The following is a 27,458-nucleotide window of genomic DNA, read 5'->3' as shown; positions in this document are numbered from 1 at the left end:
TCACAGTGGTAAGGAACTACCGATACAAGGGGTCCTGCAGCTTTAAGAAATACCCTGGGCATCTAAAAGTTTTCAGAATGCAAACTATGTCAGCTCTGAAAACAAGAGGCACTGCATCATTATGGCAGGAGAAACAAAGCCAGCCCCCTTTCTTAAACAGACAAAAAAAAAAAAAGATTGTTTTAATAGGAAAGAAGCATCAGTCATTGATTCTTACTTCATTCACACTTTCTATCCAACCCCATCCATCTTAAGAGTGAAGAGATGACAGAGCCCAGTTAACTCTCTCCCTCACTAGGCCCCCGCCCACCCTGTTCCCTATATCCAAACCACCAAGGCCTACCAACCCACCCAGTTCAATCTGCAAGAAACAGTCCTATAGAATGACTGGTTCTATCTAATGGGCTTGCCAAAGCTCAGGTATGCCCAAGTATCAGCTTTCATCACATTACTTTAATAGGGTTAGCATCACTGGTCCAGGCCTTTTCTAATCATCTTCAAAAACGACCACTTAGTTACCCATAGCTGACAACATTCTACAAAGGAGGAGGCAGGAAGACTTAAGGCAGCAGGAAAAAGTCAACAAACCAACCAAGAATCCAGAATGTAAAATATTTCATTTTTCTTAAATGCTGCTGGCCACATTATCTACAAACAAAACTTCTCCAAGCAGGCAGTCTCTGCATCAGTGCACCTGCTTAGCATTGGTTTGCTGAGTTATCTTTTTGCTATGTCTGCAAAAGCCAACAACAGCACAATGGGTCGCATCACTTGAGGGTCACTTGAGTCCCTCTACTCTGGGTCCCTCCTCCCACCCCCGCCTTCCCTTCTACCCACAAAACCTTTAACTCCACCATAGCTAAGGATCCCAGATAGCTAAATAAAAGAGGTGGCCTCAAATACAGGGAAAACCCTTAGGTCTCCAATGTGAATCGCCTACGCCAATCCCCCTCCCTTCCCCTTTTCCTTAAGACCTGATGGTCTTCAGTCACACATCTTAAAAGAAAAACAAAAAACAAAAACACAAAGACTTACTTGTCTCAAGTCGATGAAGGCCAACTGCAGCGTGTCCTCCTGGAACCCAGGCACCGGGCCGGATCTGGCAAACTCTGTGGGAAAGAAAAGAGGATAAAAAGCGCCTTTAACTAACCATGGACAGGGAGATTGGCAGACGGATGACAGGGAAGACAAGAGAAGCTGGGGGAGAGGAGGACCAAGCTTCTAAGGAGTCATGTCTCTCTCCCTTCAGCTTCTTTGTTTGCCCTTCAAAATTCGTGTCATCAAAACACCATTAATTCCAGCATCCTGACAGCAAGGAAACTGTACTAATTCGACCTGAAATTTATTCCCATGAGCTGCGCTGGGCTTCAGAGTATTTGTTTTGTGAATGGACAAACAACTTGCAAAGGAGGAGGGAGTGGGGGAGAGAAAAAAGTTTTTCCTCTCAACACAATAAAATCTTCAGCTGTGAAACTCTTTTCAGTTCCGAAAGCTATTTATATTTTAGATCGCTGAAGGAATTTTCTAATTTCACGCTTGTCACCTCATTCCCCAAGCATTTATCAAAAAATATTCCCTGCTACATCATTAATTATTCCCTCACTGATTATTTGTATTATCTCATGACTGCATTATTGCCCACACACACACACACACACGCATCCCAGAAGCAGAGGCTATCCCAATCCATGACTTGGCTTTTGAGCAAAGGAATATTTACAGATATGAAAAGGTCCGTCTGAATAAACCTCACTGCAAAACTTAGGGAACATTTGCACATGTCTGTCCTTCTAGTGTATTCTTTGTCCTTGACTTCTACTTCCATTCCACTCTCAAAAATTCTTTCTTCTCCTTTCTCTACCCCAATTCAATCTTAGCCTGAAGAGATTACATGAATACTATTTGCAATTTACAGTGGCACCTTGGGTACATGCTCAGTTTATGACTCTGGCTTCTATGTCGTTAACAAGAAGATGGCTGTACAGGGATATAAGGACAAAAACTAGTAACAGTTAAGAATGTCAAATTTTATTGTCCCTGAGCCCTGCTTATTATGAAATCAAAAGGTCTTAAGTTCCCTATACACACACACATACACACACACACACCAAATTCAAAAGTTGGACAGTTATACTATTCTTCAATTCTTTCTATGAAGCCCGTGGCCAATCTCCTATTTACCTCAAAAACAACTCAAGTGCCTGTTCAAAGCAAATATGAAAAGGAACGTTTTCCTTCAAATTATACTTCTATCCGTACTGAATTTAAGAAACTATACAGAGTTGGTATCATATTCTTCTTCTGCAATCAATAAAATCTATCAAGATATTTGCACATATGTCTAGAAAATTACTTCCAACAACTAGTGGCTGGATAGATCCAAATGGTAATTTGTTGAACAAGGGTAGGAACTTCTGTTCTTTAAAAATATTTTCCATTTGGGGGCTTCTCAGACATAGCATTTCATAAAACCCTTGCCCCACTTTTAAAATTATGCTAACAACTTAGTTTGCAGGAATTATGAGAACATTATACAAAATGAAATTTAAAGCAATTTATTAAACTAATTAAAATATAGCACAGATGTATTAAACAACAATATATACAATTCTTATTTTGACATTTAAAATTAAAAATGCCTCATTTTTCATTTTAATGAGATAAATTATATGGCATGCTTGGCAGTACTAAAGTTTCTATTTGCTTTGAGAAGAAAATTCAAATGCCATATATAAATTAATTCTATCGTATATTGCCCAAGTGATAACACTTTTTTAAAAGACTAAAATTCTGGCCAGGCGCGATGGCCCATGCCTGTAATCCCAGCACTTTGGGAGGCCGAGGCAAGTGAATCACCTGAGATCAGGAGTTTGCGACCAGCCTGACTAACGTGGTGAAATCCCGCCTCTACTAAATACAAACAAATTAGCTGGGCATGGTGACACATGCCTGTAATCTGAGCTACTTGGGAGGCTGATACAGGAGAATCACTTGTACCTGGGAGGCGGAGGTTGCAGTGAGCCAAGATCGCATTATTGCACTCCAGCCTGGGCAACAAGAACGAAACTCAGTCTCAAAAAAAAAAAAAAAAAAAGTAAAATTCTAAAACTGTATGAAGATTTTATGAAGGCCATGTTAATAAAAAGCTTGATATAATCCATTGTTTATATCTACAATAGCCAATATCTGTGATAACCTTGTATACAGGAGCTATTTGAGTTAAATGTACAATTTTCCTATACTATGCTCCTGTTAATAGCAATTCTTTGAATTACAGCCACAGCTATTCTTTTTGACTACTTGGATTGTTAGGTGATCAGCTAAAATTAGCTTCCCATACTTGATGGTTTCTTCCAAGGATGTTGGATTATCACACTTGGCATTGCATAACTCAAGTCTATGCTGTATCACTTGAAGCATCTGAAGACTTCTCTGTCAGTTCAAACCCTACTTGTGTCAAAATGGCAGCAACTATCAAGATGTTCTGCCATCCTATATATGTCCAACTCAACAGAATCACCCACCTGAATGCTTGGGAGCTGGCTACACATTCTTTAATCTCCTTATTGGGCATGCTCCCTGGGGCTAATAGATTAAGCTGATGAAACAACTTAGGAATCTGGATGTGATACATATTTAGTTTTCGGAGTCACTTTATAGACCTCATTTTTATGACACACCGAATCTTCCAGGTTCCCAAAGGATATAATGGCCTTTTAGGTTTGATTGCCCCTTTTATAAATCAAGGAATCAAAGAATGACAGTTGCATCAGGTATGATAAAGTAAAGAAATTAATTTTCACATATAGTTTATGGAAATGTTTAATGACTATATATTCAACTTCATATTTGTATTTTTTCTCATTGCTTTATGTATATAATTCTTGTCTTCCCACATAGATAGCAAACTCCTTAGGGATAAAGATCATTTCACAAAACCAAACATCCACTCAAAATAGCAGATGTTCAACCAATATTGTGTTTTAGTTAAATAAGTTACACAAATAGCAAGATTCATTGGGCACATGTACTCTTCACTGCCAATGAAAATCTCTGGATTATAAGGGGTCCTTAATCTGAGTATCAATAAACAGGCTTTAGGAATTCATGAGCTCCCTAAAATTACATGCACATTGATTAAGGGGATGGACTTTGGAGCAATAAAAATCAGAATTTGAGCCCCAGCTTTCCACTTAGTAGCTCTATGGACTTACACAATTTACTTAACCTCTTTACACTTCAATATCTTTATCTCAAAAATGAGGATAATACAGCATTCCTTACAGTGCTGCTATGAGGATTAAACAGAATAACACATGTAAAGCAGTTGGCAGAGTGCCTAGCATAATTGAGTATCATTATAATTAGTTTTTTAGTGTAAATATGAATTTCTCTGCAAAGAAGGTTCATAGCGTACACTGAATTCTCAGAGGGCTGGTAGCTCAAAAAAGGTTAAGAAACACTGTTCTATATCAAGAACAAAACATAAGAAAAAATTCAGCTATGGCTCAGTGATGAGTTAGTGAGTTGGCATTGCAAACTTATTTATAGGCACTATTTAATTACTTCATTTAAAGGAAATTGATATTAACTATTAGTGTTTTAGCTACAGCATAGCAATTTTCATTAGTATTATTTTAAAATTTTAATAAACGTATAAAATAGGTATTTTGTAATTTTGTGACTCAATATGCCCTCGGAAACATGATTAACTTTTTACATATATTAAAAATGTTAATAGCATTAGAAAATGTGAATATTTTTTAAAATATAGGAGACTGTATACGGTCTAATTTCAACTATATAAAATATAATATGCACAGAAAACATGATAGTAAGCACTCACTTCATAATGTTACCCAAGGCTGCTACAGACAGGAAGGTTATGAGGGTGTTTTTTTTTTTCTTCTTTATATTTTATAAACTTTAAAAATAAATACAGACCACTTTTATAACCTGAGAGAAGGAAATGGAAGAACACACACATACACATACACATACACATACACATACACATTATGTAGTGAAGCTCATATTGCAGTACTTTCCCTAGTAACAAGAGATATAATTTGTTCAAGATTTAGCATTATTGGCAACTAGGATTGGTCTGTAAACCCAAATTCTCAGATGCTGCTTGATAGAAAGAAAAGAGGAAAACTACCACATGAGAGAGGGGCAAGAGGCTCCCTGACTCTTGTAATATGCTGATGCATCCACAAATTGATTATATGTACACACAAGAAGCCTCTCTTTAGAGCTGTTAATTAAAATTGTCCTTCTTTGACATAATAAAAAGGGGAAATACATGCAATTTTGGCCAAGCAGAACCAATGGATACATAAGTCACAATGGAAATTCCCTTTCTGGACTTTGCAATCCAGAATTTTTAGTAGGTTTTCAGTATCTAAGTGATCCAAGCCAGCACCAGAGATTCTGAAGCATCGGCAAGGAAAGCAAGGTACTTGCTCCATTCAATGCAGAACCAAACCCCACCTTTGACCAATTCCTGTTACTGGGAGACTGAATCAAAGTTCAGTGAGACTAGCAAGGTGGCTTCTTCTTGGGAAACTTGTTCAGGATAGAAGAGCCTCTGACAGGTACCAACCCATTCTCCAGAAAGCTTGGCTCTTCCCAGCAGTTCTGCCCTGCCCCTGTCCAATCACACATGGTAGAAACTCACAGAATCAAAGCTGGTATCAGGGCCTGACTCCAAGATACCATTTGCAAATGTGCAAAATCTTTCAATGAGGAAACTGCCAATTCATTTGAAATTTATGAAGGAAACATTTTCACTTGAAAAAATTAAAAGGAGGTATACAAAATAGCAGGAAAGAAGGTATATTGTCAGTAAATGTATCAGAGGAGAAAGAAAATCACTAATATACTTTACTTGCCAAATATCTAACTCTTCATATTCTCATACACACAAATATATATGAGATATGGTAATTATTTTTAAAAACGATTAATTTTTCAAAAATATGCTATAATTTTATATTTCTAATAATCTTCACATTATAATGAAGTTATCAGAGGGGAAAAAGGAAGGATGCCACCCATTTCAAAGTGCTTTCTAGACTTCTTGAAGGCTGATCTTAAAATTAACAAATTCTGTCACTTAGTCGAGGGGAAAGAAAAAAATTAACTTTAATTTGGTATATTCATACTTGGCTGAAGAAAGCAACATATATAAAAGAGCACAGAATACTAAATTAGAATAAAATGGTAGAGTGAGAGTTAGGAGGGGCCTTGAGAAGTCAAAATAACTGAATTAGTCTATAATCTATCTACATATATAGGACATTTGGGAGTTTATCAAAAGAAGTCTGTGAGAAAAAATAAAAAGCTAATTTTTCTAAATCTTTGCAAAATGCCATAGAACAGGAAGAGCTTTCAAAGGAAGATGAACAAGGAAAAATCTATTTCAGAAAAGCAAAACTAGCACAATGTCTGGCAAGTATGTAAAATAGCAATTTTGGGAGAAAAAATAACTTGTTCAAATAAGAGGAAGGTGAAAAGACAATCTGCAAAATGTTAACAAGAGGGTCCTAGATAACATCAGCACAGTATTGTTTCCAGTAAACTTCCAGTTTAGACAATGGACACAATAGCACCACCTGCTCTTGCTGAATGGATTAGGGATTGGTTTTGGCCAAAATGCCAGATAAGTAGGGAAAAAAAGCATAAAATCCTAAGCTATACTGGGTACTTGTTTATAACTTAAGATCATGTTAGGTCACATGTGTTTTTTCGTGGGAATGAAAAAATAAGAGCTGTTGTTGCTGTATTAACATAACGGTTTCCTGGTATCTGGCTCCCTGGAGCAACAGATGAAGGGTGTGCTAGACTATGAAGTGTCTAGGGAAGCCAAGCCTTCTTGCATCACATCACAGTGGTTCCACTAAGCTAATTACAAACAGGAGTTGATGTACTCCACAGGGAATCCAATTCAGATCCTACTGGTCAGAGAAAGGACGGCCAGAACATAAGGAAGTAAGAATGAAGGGAGAACAATGTCAAGGAGAGAGAAAAGGAGGAGGAGGTGGAGGTGGAAGGGAAAAGCTCCTTGGAGATTCATCTGAGTATACTTGTCTAAGTATGCTTGTATGGACATGTAATCATACAAAATAGATACCATTAATTATCTAGGGTATGACTGTATGATGTAAATTATTCTTTGCGTTTTTATAATTTAAATATGAAACTCACTAGATCTCCAACTTCGAGAAAGACAGGGGGCTGTAGGACATTGTGCCTATAATGAACAATACTGTATTGAATACCTAAAAATTTAAGAGGGTAGATTTCATATATGTGTTCTTACCACAATTTTAAAAAGAATAATATCCACAAATCATGTCTGACAAAGGACTAGTATCCAGAACATGTAATAAATTACTACAATAGACTCGTGTTAGCCTTAAGGACACAATAGACTGAAAATGAAAGGATGAAGAAAGACATTCTATGGTAATGATAATTAAAAGTATTGTCTTATATATATCAGACAAAATACACACTTTTTGGTAAAAATCTGTCACAAAAGACAAAGAAGGTAACTATATAATGATAAAGGAATCAATTCATCAGGAGGATATGGACCTAACATTGGAATACTTAATATATTAAGCAAATATTAACAGAGCAGAAAGGAGAAATGCAGCAATACGATGACAGGGGTCTTCAATACCACATTTTTAACAGTGGATAGATCATCCAGACAGAAAAGCAATAAGAAAACATCAGACTAGAACAACACTATAAACCAAATGAGCCTACCAAATATATAAGAACATTCCACCCAACAGTAGTAGAATATATATTTTTATCAAGTGCTCAGAGAACATTCTACAGGATAGGTCATATGTTGAGTCACAAAACATGTCTTAACAAATTTAACATGATTGTAATCATCTTAAGTACCTTTTCTGAGCATAATGGTATATAAAACCAGAAATCAATAACAAGAAGTTATAAAAACTCAGAAATATGTGGAAATTAAACAATACACTTCTAAATAACCAATGGGTCAAATAAATTAAAAAGGGAATAAAAAATATATTAAGACAAATAAAAACAAACACAATATATCAAAACTTATGGGATGCATAAAAAGCAATTTTAAGAGGGAAGTTTATTCTTATTAGAATTTATTAGGTATCAGAATTATTAGATATTTATTAATACCTACATTAAGGAAAATAAAAGTTCTCAAATAAACAACCTAAATTCACACATCAAGGAACTACAAAAAGAACAAACTAAGCACATTAGAAATGATAAAGATCAGAGCATAAGAAATGAAATAGAGACTAGAAAAAAATAGAAAAGATCAATGAAACTAAGAGTTAGCTTCCTTGAAAAGATAAACAAAATTGACAAGCCCTTAGCTTGAGCAAAGGACCTAAATAGACATTTTTCCAAAAAAGACATACAAATGACTATTGGGTATATGAAATAGTGCGCAAAATCAAAAGTCATCAGAAAGATGCAAATCAAACCACAATAAGATAAAACCACCCTACAACTTGTTAGGATGGCTATCATCAAAAATACAAGATATAATGAACGTTGGTGAGGGTGTGGAAAAAAAGAAACCCTCGTATACTGTTATTGGGAATGTAAATAAATACAGCCATTTTGGTAAAGAGAATGGAGGTTCCTCAGAATATTAAAATGAGTCAGGTGTGGTTGCTTCTGTCTGTCATCAAAGCTACTCAGAATGCTGAGGTGGGAGGACTGCTTGAGGCCAAGACCAGCCTGGGCAATATAGAGAGATACTGTGTCTCTGAAAATATCAACAACAACAACAACAAAAACCCAAAAACAGAAAACAATGAAAAGAAAAACAGTTAAAACTATAGTTACCGTATGATCCAGTAATCCCACTTCTGGGTATACAGCCAAAGGAAATGAAATCAGTATCTCAAAGAGATATCTGCACTCCCATGTTCACTAGAGCATTCATATTCATATTCATATTCATATTAGCCATGAAAGCAACTTAAGTGCTCATTACTGGTCAATGGAGAAAGAAAATGTTGTATATATACAATGGAATACTATTAAGCCTAGTGTGGGGATCTTTTACCACCTTGGTTAATTTCTAAACATTAAATTTTAGATTAATAATTTTTCTAATGTATTCTTCTCTTAAATAAAAACAAAGAAGGCTGGGTGTGGTGGCTCACTTCTGTAATCCCAGAACTTTGGGAGGCCAAGGCGCGTGGATCACTTGAGGCCAGGAGTTCAAGACCAGCCTGGCCAACATGGTGAAACCCCATCTCTACTAAAAATACAAAAAGTTAGCCGGGCGTGGTGACACACACCTCTAGTTCCAGCTGCTTGGGAGGCTGAGGCACAAGAATTGCTTGAACCCAGAAGGTGGAGGCTGCAGTGAGCCAAGATCGTGCCACTGTACTCCAGCCTGGGCAACAGAGTGAGACTGTGTCAAAACAAAACAAAAAGAAGTTGCCAACCACTGTGATAATAATACTAGCTTTTATAATTGCCCATGTATGTACCTTGATTGAAATCTTCATTTGTTCATATGGCTTCAAGTAACTGTCTAGTATACTTCCATTTCACTTTGTAGGATTCCCTTGAGCATTTATTGCAGGGCAGGTCTAGTAGGAAAGAAGTTCCTTAGCTTCTATTTATCTGGTAGTGTCTTAATTTCTCCCTCACTTGAAGGATAATTTTTTTCAGATATGTATATAAAATTACAGATATGTATATAAAATTATATGTATAAAATTATATATACATATCTGGAAAAATACATATTGATAGTTTTTTCTTCTAGTATTTTGAATATATTGGCTTACTGTGTCTGGCCTCCAAAGTTTGTAATAAAAAAAATCTGCAAATCTTATTAAGGATCTTTTCTATGTAATGAGTCTTGTAAGCACCAAAACAGAAATGCTTACAAAGAGTCTTGTAAGATCCTTCAGTTCATTTTAATTGGAGTTCTTCTGGCATGTTTATATTCATATCTTTCAGGAAATTTAGAAAATTTTCAGTCATTATTTCTTGAAATATTCTCTCTATCCATTTCTCTCTCTTCCTTGGGGACTTCCAAATGGCTAGACTGGCCCATTTGATGGGTCTCACATGTCCCTTAGGTTCTGTTTACTTTTTTCAATCATCTTTCTTTCTATTCCTTACTCAATAATCTCCATTGTCTTCTCTTCCCATTCATTGATTCTTTTTTATTTCTGCTCAAATCTGCCTTTGAATCCATTTAGTCCAATTTTCATTTGTTATTGTACTTTTCAGCTCCAAAATTTCTTTTTTGTTTCTTTTTTAGGTTTTATATATCTTTATTGCTATTTCTATTTTGCTCATACATCATTTCCATGAATTTCTTCACATCTTTCTTTAGTTCTTTGAACATCTTTAAGAGAGTTGTTTTAAAGTCTTTGTCTAGTAGATCCACCATCAGGTCTTTTCCAGGAGCAGTTTCTGTTGATTTACTTTTTTTTTTGCTTTGCATGGGCAATACTTTCCTGTTTCTTTGTATTCCTTGTGATTTTTAATTGAAAACTGGACATTTGAATCTAATAATGTGGCAACTTTGGGAAAAAAATTCTTCCCCTTCTCTAGGACTTGCTGTTTTTTGTTACTGTTTTTGTTGATTGTTTTGTTGATTGTTATAGACCATGTCTATGTCAAGGATCAGCCTGATATGTAAACTCAGGTCCTCTCACATCTTTTCTGAGCAGATGCCTTTCTCTGGACCTCTACGGTTAGTTTCTAATTTTCTCCAATTATGCAGTTGCTTTTGAATGTCCTAGTCTTTAATGTTTGGCTCCCAAATGGGGAAAAAGAAAAAAAAATGAAGAGAAGTAGGGGGGAAAAAAAGCACGAGCCCTTTAAATCTCCTGACATCATTTTAGCCAGAGGAGCAGGAGCAAACAACAATCCTGGGAAAACAAAAAAGAATGATCGCCCATCTCCATCTGAACCTCTGTGATTAGAAGCAGCATTCAACAATCAGAAGACAATTACCCAATATTTGGAGGACAAGGTCATTTTTGCCCACTCTGGCTCCCATAAGCTGTGGGTAAGCTGCTTTGGGAACACATGCACAATTGCCTGCCATGGGATTGGGGTTGAGGATGGGTAGCTATTAGTGTACTAAGAAATAAAATTGATAAAAGTTAACCACACTTTAATGTCCAAGCCTTCCCCTGCAAGTTGCAAGCTTTTTATAGACTCTGCAGTTCCAAAACAGTTACATCAGACAAATTCTGCCAGTGTAATTATTGCCTAGGTGGGAAAACTGATTCCTGGTACTTCCTATTTCTCCTAGACATACTCTTATCATCAACCCAGTAACTGCATTGCTTGGTATTACTCAAATGAGTTGAAAATTTATGTCCACATAGGAATCTGGGAATGGATGTTTAGAGCAGCTGTATTTATAATTCCCAAATCTGGAAGCAACCAAGATGTCCTTTAGTAGGTGAATGGATAAATAAATGGTGTTATTTCCAGACAAGGGAATATTATTTAGTACTAAAAAGAAATGGGCTATCAAGCTATGAAAAAACACAAAAGAACCTAAAATGCATATTACTAAATGACAGAAGCCAATCAAAAAAGCTACATATTGTATGATTCCAACTATATGACATTCTAGATAAGGGAAAATTATGGAGACAGTAAAGGATCAGAGCTTGCTAGGGGACAGAAGAAAGGGAGGGATGAATAGGTGCAAAACAGATGATTTTTTAGGACAAAGAAACTATTCTCTATAAAATTACAATGGCAGATTCATGTTACTATATATTTGTCCAAACCCATAGAATGTACAACACGAAGAATGAACCCTAATGTAAAGTATAGACTTTGGGTAATAAGGATGTGTCACTGTAGGTTCACTGATTATAATAAATGTGCCACTCTCGTGCAGGGTGTTGATAGTGGAGGAGGCTATACATGTGGTAGAGCAGGGAGTATATTGGAACTCTGTACCTTCCACCCAATTTTTCTGGGAACCTAAAACTGTTCTAAAAATTAAAGTCTGCTAAAAAATTATTTATAAAAAGGGCAGAGGAAAGTGAAGGCGAACTCTAACATATTCTCAAAGGTTTTTTTTTTATAGGAAATGTGATTAAAATTGATAATAATGAAGTCTAATAGCAAATGCCGAACCAGTACTCCAAATGTATTTATAAATTTTTTCTAAAGTTCAATTCTCCTATCTTCTTACAATTGAGAACTAAGACAGATAGACATGGCTTTTTGATTAAATAAGGAATTAATCTCCCATAAATGAGAAGATAGCCACAAGCACGAAGAGTCCTTCCTGCTGCTGCTAAATAAATAGGCAGATCAATCTCCATCTGGCTGTACCATGTGCATTGAGAAGAAATGAGGATCTAGGCACTTGCAGTGAGTGACTAATGTTAATGACAACATACATTTACCTGGAGAGAGGCATTGTTTTAAGAGGAATAAACCTAGAAAACTGGAGAAGCTTATTTCTATGTCTTGCCTAACATATAAGAATAATCAGTAAATAAGGAAATTAGTGGGTTGAATCTCAAAAGGTAAACTAAAACACAATTTCACTTCAAGATTTAAAAAAACGAAGACAATTATCATTTTCTACCAGTTCATGGAGTCCATGGGCACTGGGGGCCTTTACAAAAATGAAGTACTGCTTTTTATCTAAGGAAATATTCTAAATGATGGATATGACTATTTTAGCTATATTCACTGAATTAAATCAGTAATTTTTGCAATATGTGGTTCCTTATGAAGGAGGAAGAGTTAAGGAAAGTAAAGAATATAACAAATGGCAGAACAATAGCAGGCTATATGGCATTGGATTTTCCCTTAGTATTCCATAGACAAATAATAGTCAAGGATAACAAAGATGTTCTAGGATTTCAACCTACAATCTTGGGATCCCAAGATGAAAGGAGTATTTGTAATTGCTGAAGACTTTCATATTAATAGATTTTAAAAGGTCAAAAAAGTTAAGTCAGTGAACTAGTTACAATCTAATCCCTTTAAATCTATTATTTCAATATGCAACTCCCACCCTAGAATATCAAAAACAAATATTCACTTTACACATTCCTTTTTATACATATAAAATATTCTTTTCATTAAAATACATAGATCTATGTAAAGTCACAATTTTCCTCCAAGGTTCCCAAATGCTTCACAATTTTTCAAAATAAGGGTCAATTTCACCATATATCTTTTAGAACAAGGCCTCTCCCAGTTGGCAATCAGCAGTGCTTCTGTGCATAATCTCTAGGAAAGTTGAAGATCTGCCATGAAAGGGGTGGGTTTCCTGAGAGATGAGAAAGACTGGTGTTCCAAAGCAGTAACTTTATATCCTTGATATTTTTACTATGCTTTTAAGAACTTAATTTTATCCATGTGTTTGTTTGGCACTGATTATTCTGCCATATGAACATGTATCCGAAGCTATGGCTATCTGAAATTTTACATTAAGAAAGCATTCTGCAGGACATTTAACAGAACAGTGAAAATCAATTCTCTAGAAAAGCACTGTCTAAACAGAAATGTAAACCACATGAATAATTTTTAGATTTCTAGAAGACACATTACAAAAAGAAACAAGTAAAATTAATTCTAAAATTAAGAATATATTTTATTTAACTCAATATATCTAAAATATAATTTCAACATGAAATTAATATTTTTGAAATTATTGAGATATTTTGTATTTTTTCAAAATCCAGTATGTACTTTACACTTACAGCACATGTCATTTTCTGACTACCCACAATTCAAGTGCTCAACAGCTTTTTTGGCTGGTAGCAATAGTATTGAACATTGTAGCTCTAGATGACATTGATTATAACAAACGGAAACCAAAATGAAGTACGTAAAGAATGACTTAAGATTCTGGAATGACAAGGAAAGGGCACTATCAAAACCCATAGCAATATGAATTCTATTTTTATATTGGCTATGAAATTGGAATTGAAGGAAATGCCCATGATACTACACTATGGCTTCTTGTGTTAGTCTATTCAGGCTGTTATAGTAAAATACCATACATTGGGGAGCTTATAAACAACAGAAATTTATTTCTCATTTCTGGGATGGGAACTCCAAGATCAAGGCACCTACAGATTCAGTGTCTAGTCGGACCTGCGTTCTGGTTTATAGATAACACCTGCTTATTGTAGGCTCACAGGTAGAAGGAGTAAGGGATCTCTCTGGGGTCACTTTTGTAAGGACACTAATCCTATTTACAAGGTCTCTGTCCTCTTGACCTAACCTAAAGTCCCCACCTCCTAATATAGTTCCCTTGAAGTTTAGGATTTCAACATATGAATTTTGGGGGAACATAAATATTCAGATCATAGGACTTTTATTCAGTTCCCATTATGAGAAAATTCTCTTAGTATTTGGAACTTAAAAAATGTTGCCCTCTTAGATAATGAGAGAGCTATATATTTTGTATATGCTTCAACAAGCTTGTCAGTACATTTTTATTATCTCTCTACAAATCCTTTACTTGTATTCTTCTCTTCATCTCATTTTTGCTTTCTTATATCTAATTTATTCATTTTTCAAATTTATCATGTTGAAAGTGGTCACAAATCACTTTTGGAAAGCAATAGGACATAACGTTTTTAAAATGAAGACAGCTGATCAGCATATAAGTTTCAGGATAAAAACTCTCTGCCTCAGTTTCCCCAGCCAATGATGACAGTAGCAAACTTGAGCTACAACTGCAAATACTGCAACTTGTTTTATAAGTGTATAATATAAAATAAATGCTGATCGTTAACAAGAAAAATATTAAGACTAATGTTCAGGACTCTTGAGCAAGGTGGAGGTATGGCATACATTACAAAAAAAGCTGAGAGTCAGAAAATTATAAAGGTAGGTTCCACATGGGGTGTTTCTCAGGTTAAAAGAGCTACATTTTTTTAAAAAGTCAGCATGACCCATTCCAAGCTGAAAGGAGATGATGTTTCTCTCATATATATTTCATATATGGTCTTACAATCTGCTAGCAAAACTTAGTCTCATACTCTAAATTAATGTCCACAGAAAATGAACATATCATTGGCTGAGGTAATGGGGATTCTAGCCCTTTTAGAATTTACTAGCTATGTGACCCTAGGCCAAACATGTAAGTTCTCAGTGCCAGATGTCTCAGCTGTAAAATGAAGATAATAATATTTCACTTGTTTAAAGCTATGGGACTGAATCGAATACACTCTTGAGGTCTGTGATATAATAAGGAATATATCTGGTCTTTGTCCCTGGCTCCTGGCATAGAGCTTCAAAAACTCGTGGAATTTCCTGAGTGATGGAATATCTTTTGTTATTTATAACGAGCTCCTTTTGGCAATATCTGAGTTTATGTTAATGAGGTAACTGATGGTGGGGTCTTAGAGAATCTGAAGGGAGGGGCTGGCCATGCCATAAAGACCAATTATGGGATTGAACAGTTGGAGCTTTGAGCCCCATCCCTGACCTCCAGGAGGCGAGAAGTACTGGAGATTGAGCTCAATCATGTGACTAATGATTTAATCAATCTTGCCTATGCAATAAAACCCCATATAAAAACTCTGGACACTAAAACACAGTGCAGTTTCCTGATTGGTGAAAACACTGATAAGCTGAGAGGGAGACACACTCAGATTCCATGAGGAGTGGACATGGAAGATTGCTATTCTCCCCACCTCAGCCAAGCCCTATGTGTCTCTTCCATTTGGTTGTTCCTGAGTTGTATCCTTTATAATAAAACTATAATTGTAAGTACAGAGCTTTCAGTGAGTTCTGTGAGTTGTTCTAGCAAATTATTGAAACTGAAGGGATTGTGGGGAGCCTTAGTCTGTGGTTGGCTAGGCAGAAGTGCAGGTGGCCCGAGGACACCAGAGACTTGCAACTAGAGTCTGAAGTGGGGCAGTCTTGTCGGACTGAGCCCCAATTTGTGGGGACTCTGCTGACTCTGGGAAGTTACAGTTAGATTGAATTGTAGGATACTCAGTTGGTGTCAGGGAATTGTGGTCAGAACATAAAGTCCAATCCAGATTAAGGGCAGTACAACTCGATATTGGGTCCATTTTTATAACTAGGTTATAGCCATATATGTCCCAGCAGAAGTAATTGTGAAAACTATTGGCCTTGGATGCAATAAAATAACAATATGCATTTTTATCTACATGGCCACTTCTTCAATGAATTGAAAATTTAAATATATTATATTAAAACAGTCTTCATTATTAGAGACCGTTTTTGATAATGGCATAGTAAAACATTATGCATATCTTTCCTAGAAGAAGTTAACATTTTCTATATTTTCTAGTTTTCCTTCTTTGCTTCATGGAATTGTTCTAGGATTCGTTGATAACTTTTCCCCCAATATAGAATTTTAATGTAAAGTATTAAAACAATGATCTACCATCCAGGCTAAATTTATGCAATTAGATCAATATTAACATAGATAACAGTCTGTCATTCTGCTTATAAATGCTAATGAATTTATTTTCAGAGGTCAAGAGCTAGACTTAGGATCTATCTTATTAGAGAATATAAACTTGGAACTAAGAGCTCAGTTTGATGTGGTGTTTTCCCTTTTCTCTTTTCCTAAAACAAACAAATTTTAAAAAATAAAAAGGAGAAGAGAATCTCTGCCAGTGAAATCTGAGACCTTAAGCTGGTAGTTATTAGGTAAGGCGTCAAAGATTTGACTTCAGACACAACAGGAGCTCTAAAGGAAGCATTAGGCATTTGAACTCTTAGGTACTGCTGAGAGACAGAGATTGGTGTTTAAAGGGAATTTAGATTAGTTTGAGGAAAAGGAAATGAACTTTTTCTCAAGGTACATAAGCAACTTCTTTCCATGATAGACTGGTGCTTTTTAAGGAATATCTCAAGTGCCAGTAGGTATGGAGGATAAATCAGCATTTCAAGTATTAAAAGCAGCCCTGTCTTTAAAATGTTCCTTGTTGAAAAAGCCCTCACAAATGCTTTTGTAGGGGAGAGTCAAGAACCTCACCCTTTCCCCTGGTTAATTGTCTGGGCAGGGGATCATGCTACACCTTGTTTCCATCCATTGACGGGCAGACAGCTGAGAAAGAGATTCCAGTGAGTCAGAGGGGAAGGGCAGGCCTCAAGCAGTCTGACAGCTGGATTTGGTAAAAAAGTGAGGAGACCTGAAATTCTCCAGAAAGGTACATCATTCAGAATGAAAGGGGAGAGAATGACAGAAAGAAGAAAAATTTTATTAGGAAAATTTTACTGATGCCTACAAAGAAAACAAATTAAGAATAATTTCTCTTTTATTTGTGGTCCCATTATATGTTTGGTGTTATTTACAATTAAACGGTTCATAGTCATTTGGCTTAACAATAGCGACGTAAGAAAAATAACCACTGAACTTCTCAGAGGAAGTGAAATAAATACCTTGTTTCTTCCCTTTCAAATCAATTTCTGAAAGACTTGTTTACAAACACTGACTCAACGTCTTTATCTTTCATTCATTCCTCAACTGCAATCTGGTTTACACCACCCTACTTCCACTAAAAGTACTCTTTCTTTGGCTTCCTTCTTACTAAAGCAACACTTTTTATGTCCTTAGGACATTTGCATATAACCTGTAATATATGGGACATGCTTATACTGTAAAGTAATTTGTTTATCTGAAACTCACTTTTTCCCCTGAACTTCAAATTTAATCAGGCATCCTGTTTTTTATCTGGCAACCCTACTTCTAACTGGTTTTTACAACTAGTCTTGCCCCTCTCCTATGGATTTATCACCCTTTTGCTATAATTATTTTTCCAAAGTAGAAAATGACCATGACACTCTCATAACATAAACAGCTCTCAGTGTTCTTAGAATAAAGTATATGCTTCTTAATACATCTTGCAAGATCTAACAATAACTTATCTTTCCATGAATTCCTTATGACCACCCCACTTCATTTCACCCTATTCTTTAGTCAAAATGAACTAGTTTTAGTCCTCTAATTTAAGAGACCTCTTTAGTATGCTCTTTATTTTCTCTCACAATTTGTACATACTATTGCCTTTCAGAACACACTTCCTCACCTACTTCATCACACTTGATGGGTAACACCTAGTCATCTAGTCCAATTGGGGATTTTAGTACAACCCATTTACATATAACAAATTACTGAAAAAATTCTAAAAGGGATTAGCTGAGTTGCACAAATTCATAGCTATTAGTGGTTAAACAAAAACAAAAACATGGGCCTCAATTCACCCATCCAAATGTATATTATCCCACTAGTGACCCTACCATACCACCTGCTCCTTCCAGAAAAGGAGTAGAAAATAGAATAGAAGGAAAATAGAGTCAACTACCAGCACAGAACATTAAAGGCAAGGCTTTAAAAAGCCTATACATTGACTTACTAGCTTTTGGAACGTCAGGTTTTCTAAATGGAAGTGTTGGCAATGATATTTCCTTCAATTTTTCTAAATTTCAATCTTAGAAATACGCTATTGAGAATGCTAAGGTGATATTTGGGTTTTTTTCTCTCTCTCCTTTTCTTTCTTTCATGCACATAAATGCAAATAGATTAAAGAGAAAGAAAGAGGACAAATTTTAATACTGTAATACTAGAAGTAGATTAAATATATGATTTAATTAAAACAGCAGAATCCAAATCAGAATCTGTTAAATGTTGGCATGCTGGAGTGAGTAATGATGGAAAGGCGTATTTTTTAAAATGTCTTACTTAAAAAAAAAAGTCTTATAAAAGTTAGGACTGTAATCATTTTTTTTTTGAGACGTATAAGGCGTTATCTACATAAAGGCAGTAGATGGATTAAAATGTTATGGGAACTTCTTGTAGACCTGTGTAGAAATCTGTCAACTTGCAACAATTAAAATAATTTCTAAATAGACATGGTATTTAATATGGTTTCCTGGTTTATACCCTATAAAAGCGCTCAATTAATACAGTTTACTGACGTCCGCCCTAACAACATGAAGTGAGGGCCAAAAAATATATTAAATGTACCAGTGTAAACACTGGGAGACAAGCAAGAGCAGTGAATGCATCAGAAATTCTTGGGAGATTGGGGCATACTACGAACATTAGGACTTTGGCCTACATGGGTGAAAGGAAGAACAAATGGCTTGAAGGAAGGAGGGGCACCCGTGCTAAATAAGTAAAATAATTTTCAGCTGAAGCGATGTTTGGAGTTCGTTGATTGAGCAGAAAGAGATGGCCACACACTGCCCTTGAGCTAATGGTGAGGTCTCTGGTTTGGAATGATGATTAAGATGGGTTGTTCTTTCTACTGGCTCATTTATCCCTGAAAATGCTTCTATGTGTTTTCAAGCAAATTACAAGGATCAATCCCCATAATGAAAACTTTATATTTTGTTGTATTGTATTGTATTGTATCGTATTTTTGAGATGGAGCCTCGCTCTGTCGCCCAGGCTGGAGTGCATTGGCGCCATCTCGACTCACTGCAACCTCTGCCTCCCGGGTTCAAATGATCCTCCTGCCTCAGCCTCCCGAGTAGCTGGGATTACAGGCACCTGCCACCATGCCCGGCTACTTTTTTTGTACTTTTAGTAGAGACAGGGTTTCACCATGTTGGCCAGGCTGGTTTCAAACTCCTGACCTCAAGTGATCCAACCGCCTCAGCCTCTCAGAGTGCTAAGATTACAAGCATGAGCTACCATGCCCAGGTGTAATGAAAACTTTAAATAATTGTTTCTTAAAATTTCTAGTAAAAAAAAACAACAGTAAAAAGGCTTTGGAAATTAAGAAATTCCTACAATATACTATTTTAACTGTGACAAAACATGTTTTACCAAGTCTGGAACCAGGGTCAAGTGATATGAAAATAGTAATAACCACAACATACTTTTCTTCTTTGAAATGGCATTACTTATTCTTTCTGGTCCATGAAACTTAAGGTGTAGAAGGTCTCAAAGTTGCAAAAAGTAAGAAATGAAATCTGAAACAGTTAAGATTGAAAATGCAGAGAAAGAAGGATGGAGCAGCAAGCTTCGGATCACAACTAAAAAATAAATCTGTCCCTCTCCTTTTCAAAACCATGTATCAGGAAAATGGTCTTTTAGAAACTATTAGTTGAATAAGTTAGATCTCCCCCTGCCACTGGCTCCCCCACCCCAATATCCCTTGAAATAAAACCAGAAGGAAACAGCTAAACAGTTTCAAAGAGCAACCAGCCACTGTCCATAGTTAGAGATGGAATAAGTACCATATTTACCAAACAGCCAGACAGAATTTCAGGGTATTGAAGGAACTTGCCACAGAAAAGAAGTTCATTTTTGAATTATGATCTTTCATGTAGTAGATCCTTTGTACTCCCTCATCACGAACATTCTCGGCATCCAAGGTAAGTTCTACTACCAGAAACAGTACTTTGTGTTGGCCAATCTCTGAAAGCCAATAGCATGGCTTGACAATGATGTATGTCAGGGTTAGAGCAGCATGATCCATCTCCATTTTCTTGACAAGGATGGCATCTTAGGCCACGATAAGGAGGAACAGGTTGCTTGCCCCCACTGTTCAGGTTGGCAGCACCTACTATCAAATGACCAGGTATCTGGCAATGGGCTCAGAGAAACAATGACTGCCTTATCTTCTGGAATTCAAGGAACTTCAGCCCATAAACTAAAATAACTGCTGAGTGGGTACTACTCATTGACCCATGTCTGAGAAAAGCCCTCTCAGAGAGTATAGGGTCCATCATCTGTAGTTAAAAAGAAGCGACATTGCTATTTGAATGGCCAGGAGGGCTTCTATTTGGGTCTCCATAGCTAAGAAAGGCATATCATAAAAGCACAGCACCGAGCAAGGACAAGCCTTGTAGGCATGGTCAGATAAGAGCAAACAAAGCAGAGCTTTTGTACTGCCTATTTTTGATGACAAAAAGATTTGCAGTTTGTGTACTTCCCACACCATTTTAGATCTAAGGATCCAAACACAATCCTGCTTTTAAAAAGAACTGGTAAGGGCCTGGGAGGTGGAGGAGAGACAATCTATAAATTCCCAAAGAAGCTTTTACATAAGTTGACTGAGAGTTGTGTGCCTGAGAAAATGATACCAGACTATGGTCGCTATTTTCATCCTACACATTCCCACTGCACTTGAGTTTTAGGTATAATTTCTTATATAAAATATCTGCAGTGTGCCAGCTCCTACAGAGAAAACAAGGAACACAGAGAATGAATGAGCTATTGATTACTGTATGCATATATACACATACTCATATATATAATTGCCAACTTATTGATTCTCCCTTGTAAATCTATACGTTTCACTGCAATTATTAAATTCAAATGAGAATTTTGAAACACTAATACAGAATGAAACTGAAAAAAAGGAAACCAAATGATAAAATGAAAGAAGAAGGTATGCTCTAACAAAGATTGGCGACTCAAATCCCTATATACTTCCAGTAGAGAATGAAAGCATTATTGTAAAAAACATAAAATATTTCTCTGATTCCATTAACCAGTCGAACAAGCAAGAGACAAAATTCATTAGCCATGGAACTTTTCTCATAAACCAAGCTATAGTCTTCATGATCTTAAGCAATAACAACTATCCTTAGATTTCCACATGTGCAGTGCACTGCAAATTATAGAAAACAAGTTTATTTTTCTGCATACAAACTTGAAGTCTATCATCAATCTTCTGACTTAATGTTTCTCAGATGAGAGACGGCAGAAAGAAGCAGCTTATTTTAAAATTATAATTCAGAAGGATGAGGCTAAGGATAGCAGGTAAGGGACTGAAAATTATTGATACTGAAACACACAACATGTCCTTCAGTAGTCCACCCATAGGAAATTTGCATTTTAAAGCACTATAAATTCTCTAACAAAAGGGACATCTGTTATTTTCATTTAACCTAGTAGATGAAGTTTAAATTTTTATTGGGTTCAAACTTCCTCCATTTGTCTCTCTTTAAACCTTACATTCTTAAGATTGCTCTCTTTTAATTCTTGAGGAGGTATCAAATGTCTAAGATATAATTGGTAAAGCATCCTTTGGATAAGGTATTAAAAATATTTTTTAATTGAAAAGGAAGTACATTTAAAATGTTTTATAAGAATTCCTTAGTATGAAATGGTGCTGTTTGCTACAATGATTAAACATTTCCAAGATTTATTTAATTTCACGTAAAGCCAACTTTTATTTTTAAAATACATTTCTACTAGTATGTTCAGGTTCAGATACCCAAGTTTCCAAAATAAACTTATTCATATTCTTTAGTTTCTTCTGACGTTCAGGACTGCCTAGCTAACATGTTTTACTATGGCAACTCTGATCTCATAACCACACTAATGTCTCTACCAGAATACCACAGTGCTTCAGATCTTGACTAGACAGTTTGATTTTCCTGTGAAACCAACATTATCCAGCCAGGCATGGTGGTAGATGCCTGTAGTCCTAGCTACTCAGGAGGCTAAGGCAGGAGGATTGCTTAAACCCAGGAATTCAAGGCTGTAGTGTGCTATGATTGCCCTTGTGAATAGCCACCATAATCCAGTCTGGGCAACATAGCAAGATCCTGTATCTCAAACAAAAAAACAAACAAACTAACTAACATTACCCCAAAGTAAACAGTATAAGGCAGACTATATGAGAGAGTCCCACCTTAAAGAATCACATATAAAGTTTCTTTTAGTAAAAAATTATTGACCTTGTTACATAGCCATTGACTTTACAAGAGCCCCTGATAGCAAACACCCAATGCTTGCTTTCTGCTTGCATATACTCTAAATATAGTAGTCTTCCCCTTATCTGCCATTTCACTTTCCATGGTTTCAGTCATCTATGGTCAACCACTGACTGAAAATATTATATCGCTGCCCTTGCATTGTGGGGCCATTATTGGTGTAAAATAAGAGTCACTTGAACACAAGTACTGCCATACTAAGAGAGCGGAACTGAGAAGTGAGACGGCCACTAAGTGACCAACGATTAACAGGTAGGTAGCATATAGACCATGAATACACTGGACAAAGGGATGATTCATTTCCCTAAGTGGGACAGTCAAGATTTCATCACACCACTCAGAATGGTGCACAATTTAAAATGTGTGAATTGTTGACTTCTGGAATTCTCTTCACTTCATCTCATCACACAGGCGTTTTATCATCTGACATCAATATAAAAAGATGAAGGGTAAGTATAGTACAGTAAGATATTTTGAGAGACAGACACCATATTTATATTACATAACAGCATATTGTTATAATTGTTCTATTTTATTATTGTTGTTGTTAATATCTTATTGTACCTAATTTATAAACTAAACTTTAACATAGGGAGGCATGTATAGGAAAAAGCATAGTATATATAGTTATGTGTTGTATAATGATGTTTTAGTCAACAATCAATTGTATATATGATGGTGGTCCCATAAGATTATAATGGAACTGGGCTGGGTATGGTGGCTCATGCCTGTAATCCCAGAACTTTGAGAGGCAAGGCAGGTGGGTCATTTGAGGCCAGGAGTTTGAGACCAGCCTGGCCAACATGGTGAAACCTTGTCTCTAAAAAAAATACAAAAATTAGCCAGGCGTTGGTGTTGCACACTTGTAATCCCAGCTACTTAGGAGGCTGAAGCAGAAGGATCATTAAACTCAGAAGGCAGAGGTTGCAGTGAGCTGAGACAGTGCCACCGCACTCCAGCCTGGGCAACAGAGCAAGACTGCCTTAAAAAAAAAAAAAGATGATAATGGAACTGAAAAATTCCTATTGCCTAGTGATGCTGTAGCCATTGTAATGTCATAGTGCAACACATTACCGCTTCTGTTTAGATACACAAATTCTTACCACTGACTGTGTTACAACTGCCTATGGTATCTAGTACTACTATACATGCTGTACAGGTTTGTAGCCTGGGTATGTAGCAGGCTATATACCATTTAGGTTTGTATAAGTACATTCTATGATGTTCACACAACAATGAAACCGCCTTACGAAGCACTTCTCAGAACCCATTCATGTCACTAAGCAATGTACGACTGTATAAGGTTCAGTACTATCCACAGTTTCAGGCATCCACTGAGGCTCTTGGAATATATTCCGCATAGATAAGGGGTGACTACTGTGTAAGTCCCCTGGTAAACATGGCATAATACATAACTATAATGAAAACTACATAAATATATTTAATATTTATCTAATAATTACAATATGTATTTATGTTCTGTCATCTGTAAAGCATTTCACATGCATTATCTCATTTAATACTTATAACAACTCTCCACAGACATAAAGCTATCCACGTGATCCCCCTTCTCATAATAAATCTTAATATCTTGGAACTAAACGGAAATTCAGAGATCACCTAGTCCACCTTTCTCATTTTATAAATGAGGAGCCCAAAGCCCAAGCAAGGTTTAATGAATGCCCAAGACCAAGACCATAGCTAGTCGTTGGCAAAATTGAAGTTGTAATACAATGTAATAGAATACAGTACTCTTACCAATGATGATGATGTCTGCTAACAATTACTGAGCATTTACAATAGCAATTATTCACTTAGTTATCACGTCTATGAGATAGATACAAATATAACTTCATTTTACAAATGAAAAAAATAAGGTGTAGAGAAGTTGAGTATGCCCAAACTACTAAATTGAAGATCCAGGTTTTAAAGGACAATCTATTTCTATTACCTAAGATTTTAATTATTATGTATTATATTGCTGGCATATTAAGAATTGACTGTTGGTGGTAAATATGGTTTTATAATCCATCCAAATTTGTGGTAGGATGTATGCACTAAAATTGCCATTCATTGACTCTCCAGTTCCATACCATGCTAAGAGAATATTCCTTAAGATTACAACCACATCCTAGTTTTCTCTATTATTCACATCTCATGATATCTATCCTGAGCTACTTACTACCTCAACTCCCTCCCATCTTCAGAGCTGACCAAACAGATCTACAGACTGAAGTAATTGCTAATTGCATCATATTTATTCACTCAAAAAATATTTATTATTAAAGTACCATATGGTGGGCACTATGCTAAGTCCTAAGGAGATAGGACTGGGTGGGGCAGACAAGATCCTTGTCCTAACTAATCTGCTGTTTACCTTTTCTTAGACTCTATGAAATGCGTATATTTAAAATAAGCCCTCCTTTATTCTTGAACTGGTTTGAATAGATTTTTGCTCCTTGCTCTATTGTTTGAATGTTAGTGTCCACTCTAAAATTCATGGTGAAATTTAATCTTCAGTGCAACAGGATTAAGAGGTAAAGTTTTTAGGAGGTGATTAGGGCATAAGGGCTCAGCCATCATGAATGGGATTGGTAATCTTATAAAAGGAATGGAGGAAACTAGCTAGGCCCTTTTTGCCCTTCTACCCCTTCTACCTTGTGAGATCACAGCATTTGAACCCTCCAGAGGATGCAGCAATAAGTTGCCATCTTGGAAGCAGTTTTCAGGCCCTCACCAGACACTAAACCCAACAATGCCTTGATCTTAAACTTCCAGCCTCCAGAACTATAGGAAATAAATTTCTATTATTTATAAATTACCTAGTCCCAAGCATTTTGTTATAGCAGGACAAACGGATAAGACAGTTGCAAATAAACATACTCTAATTAAGACAGATTATTATTAGGGAATGAGTTGCCAAACAAAAGAGAAAGTAGAATGTTTGGAATTAGTTAGCAGGTAATGATAGGGAAAAGAGGATTGAGACTTCCCTCCTGATATGTATACTTGTTTGTATATTTCTGTTTGTATGTTTGTCCCCTCCAAATCTCATGTTGAAACATGATTCTCAATGCTGAAGGTGAGGCCTAGTGGGAGGTGTTTGGGTCATGGGAGCAGAGCCCTTATAAATGGCTTGGTGCCCTCCCCACAGTAATGAGTTCATGTGAGAGCTGGTTGTTTAAAAGAGTGTGGCTCCTCCCCCACTTCTCTTGCTGGTTCTCTTGCCATGTGACATGCTGGCTCCCCCTTCTCTATCTACCATGAGTAGAAGCTTACTGAGGCCCTCACCAAAACGAGATGCTGGCACCATGCTTCTTGTACAGCTTGCAGAACCATGAGCCAAATAAACCTCTTTTCTTTATAAATTAACCAGCCTCAGATACTTTTTTTTTTTTCAGATGGGGTCTTGCTCTGCCACCCAAGCTGGAGTGCAGTGGCACAATCTCAGCTCACGGCAACCTCCACCTCCCAGGCTCAAGCAATCTGCCCACCTCAGCCTCCCACGTAGCTGGGACCACAAGCATGTGCCACTATGCCCAGCCAATTTTTGTATTTTTGGTAGAGACTGGGTCTCATCATGTTGGCCTGGCTGGTCTTAAACTCCTGAGCTCAAATGATCTGCCCACCTCAGCCTCCCAAAGTGCTAAGATTACAGGCATGAGCCACTGCACCTGGACTTCTCAGATACTTCTTTATACTACAACTTCATTTCCCAGGATGGAAAGCCAACAGTCTGTGGAACTTGGTAGCCAAGCTTATAATTAAGGTATTATCTTAAGTCACTTATGACCATGTTCCCACTGAGGGAGAAGCTATGGAGGACTAGTGTCTGCTGATCAATTTAAAGAAATTGAGGAATATGAGCCATGTGACCGCTTTTAACAACACTGGGTAACTTAAGATAAAAATGAGGCCAATTCTCATCCTTCCTAGAATGCCCATCTCAGGAATCTAAGGAAACACAGGACTATAATGAAGCTCTATTGCAGTAATCCCCTTCCTTCTGCAGCTGGATAGTTGAGAAAGCTGAAAATCAAATAAGTTGATTTCAAGTTTCTGTTGCCTTCATAATCCCATCATATTTTCTTGATAAATGCAAGGATAGTAAAAGAAATCATGGAACCTCAGGAGAATGGCGTGAACCCGGGAGGCAGAGCTTGCAGTGAGCTGAGATCACACCACCACACTCCAGCCTGGGTGACAAAGGAAGACTCCATCTCAAAAAAAAAAAAAAAAAATTATGGAGCTTTGATCCCTTATTCTTCTCCAAAATACTTTCCATTGCAACCCCATTCCCAGAGAAGAGTAGCATTTTGCTCTGCTATGCTCTGTCCCTTACTGAATCTTGTCTTATAACTAGGATCTACATACAACAGTGTTAAGGGTGAAAAGAAAAGTAAGAGTAGAGAAGAAAGGAATTACATCCAGAAGGAAATGTAAGAGTTTTCTAGGTAAATTCAGCAAAAACAGGGAAAACTGCGTGGTTATGCATTTTGCACTACTTCTTCAAGGATGACTAAACATAATTTTGATTGACAACTTAATTACTCTAGGACATCTCACTGGAGAAGCTTGATTTAATGTAGTAACTAGTAGTTACTTTCACAGTTCGCTGATGTAAAGGTCCCTTTGCATAATATAAACTTGAAAGGCTGCAGAAGAAAAATGCTGGTGTGGATCTGTCATATATGCTTGCCCTATGTTTCTCACCAGGGTCCTCAGGACTCTCCACTATTCCCTTT

The 27,458-nt window shown here is 36.5% G+C and overlaps 1 protein-coding gene across 2 annotated transcripts in view; it reads right to left on the bottom strand.

Annotated features, from left to right (window-relative positions):
- Positions 1-27,458, bottom strand: part of EXOC6B (exocyst complex component 6B) — a 652,998-nt gene that overhangs the window by 160,894 nt on the left and 464,646 nt on the right. For both annotated transcript variants that reach the window (XM_003808189.4, XM_055107798.2), the window contains one exon: positions 1,036-1,109. In XM_003808189.4, the coding sequence (XP_003808237.1) occupies positions 1,036-1,109 (74 nt within the window). The remainder of the gene's footprint in view (positions 1-1,035; positions 1,110-27,458) is intronic.

This window comes from Pan paniscus, chromosome 12 (genome assembly GCF_029289425.2).
Source record: "Pan paniscus chromosome 12, NHGRI_mPanPan1-v2.0_pri, whole genome shotgun sequence".
Classification (NCBI taxonomy): domain Eukaryota; kingdom Metazoa; phylum Chordata; class Mammalia; order Primates; family Hominidae; genus Pan; species Pan paniscus.
Note: the sequence above shows the minus strand (reverse complement) of the source record. Positions and strands in the feature narration are given on the sequence as shown.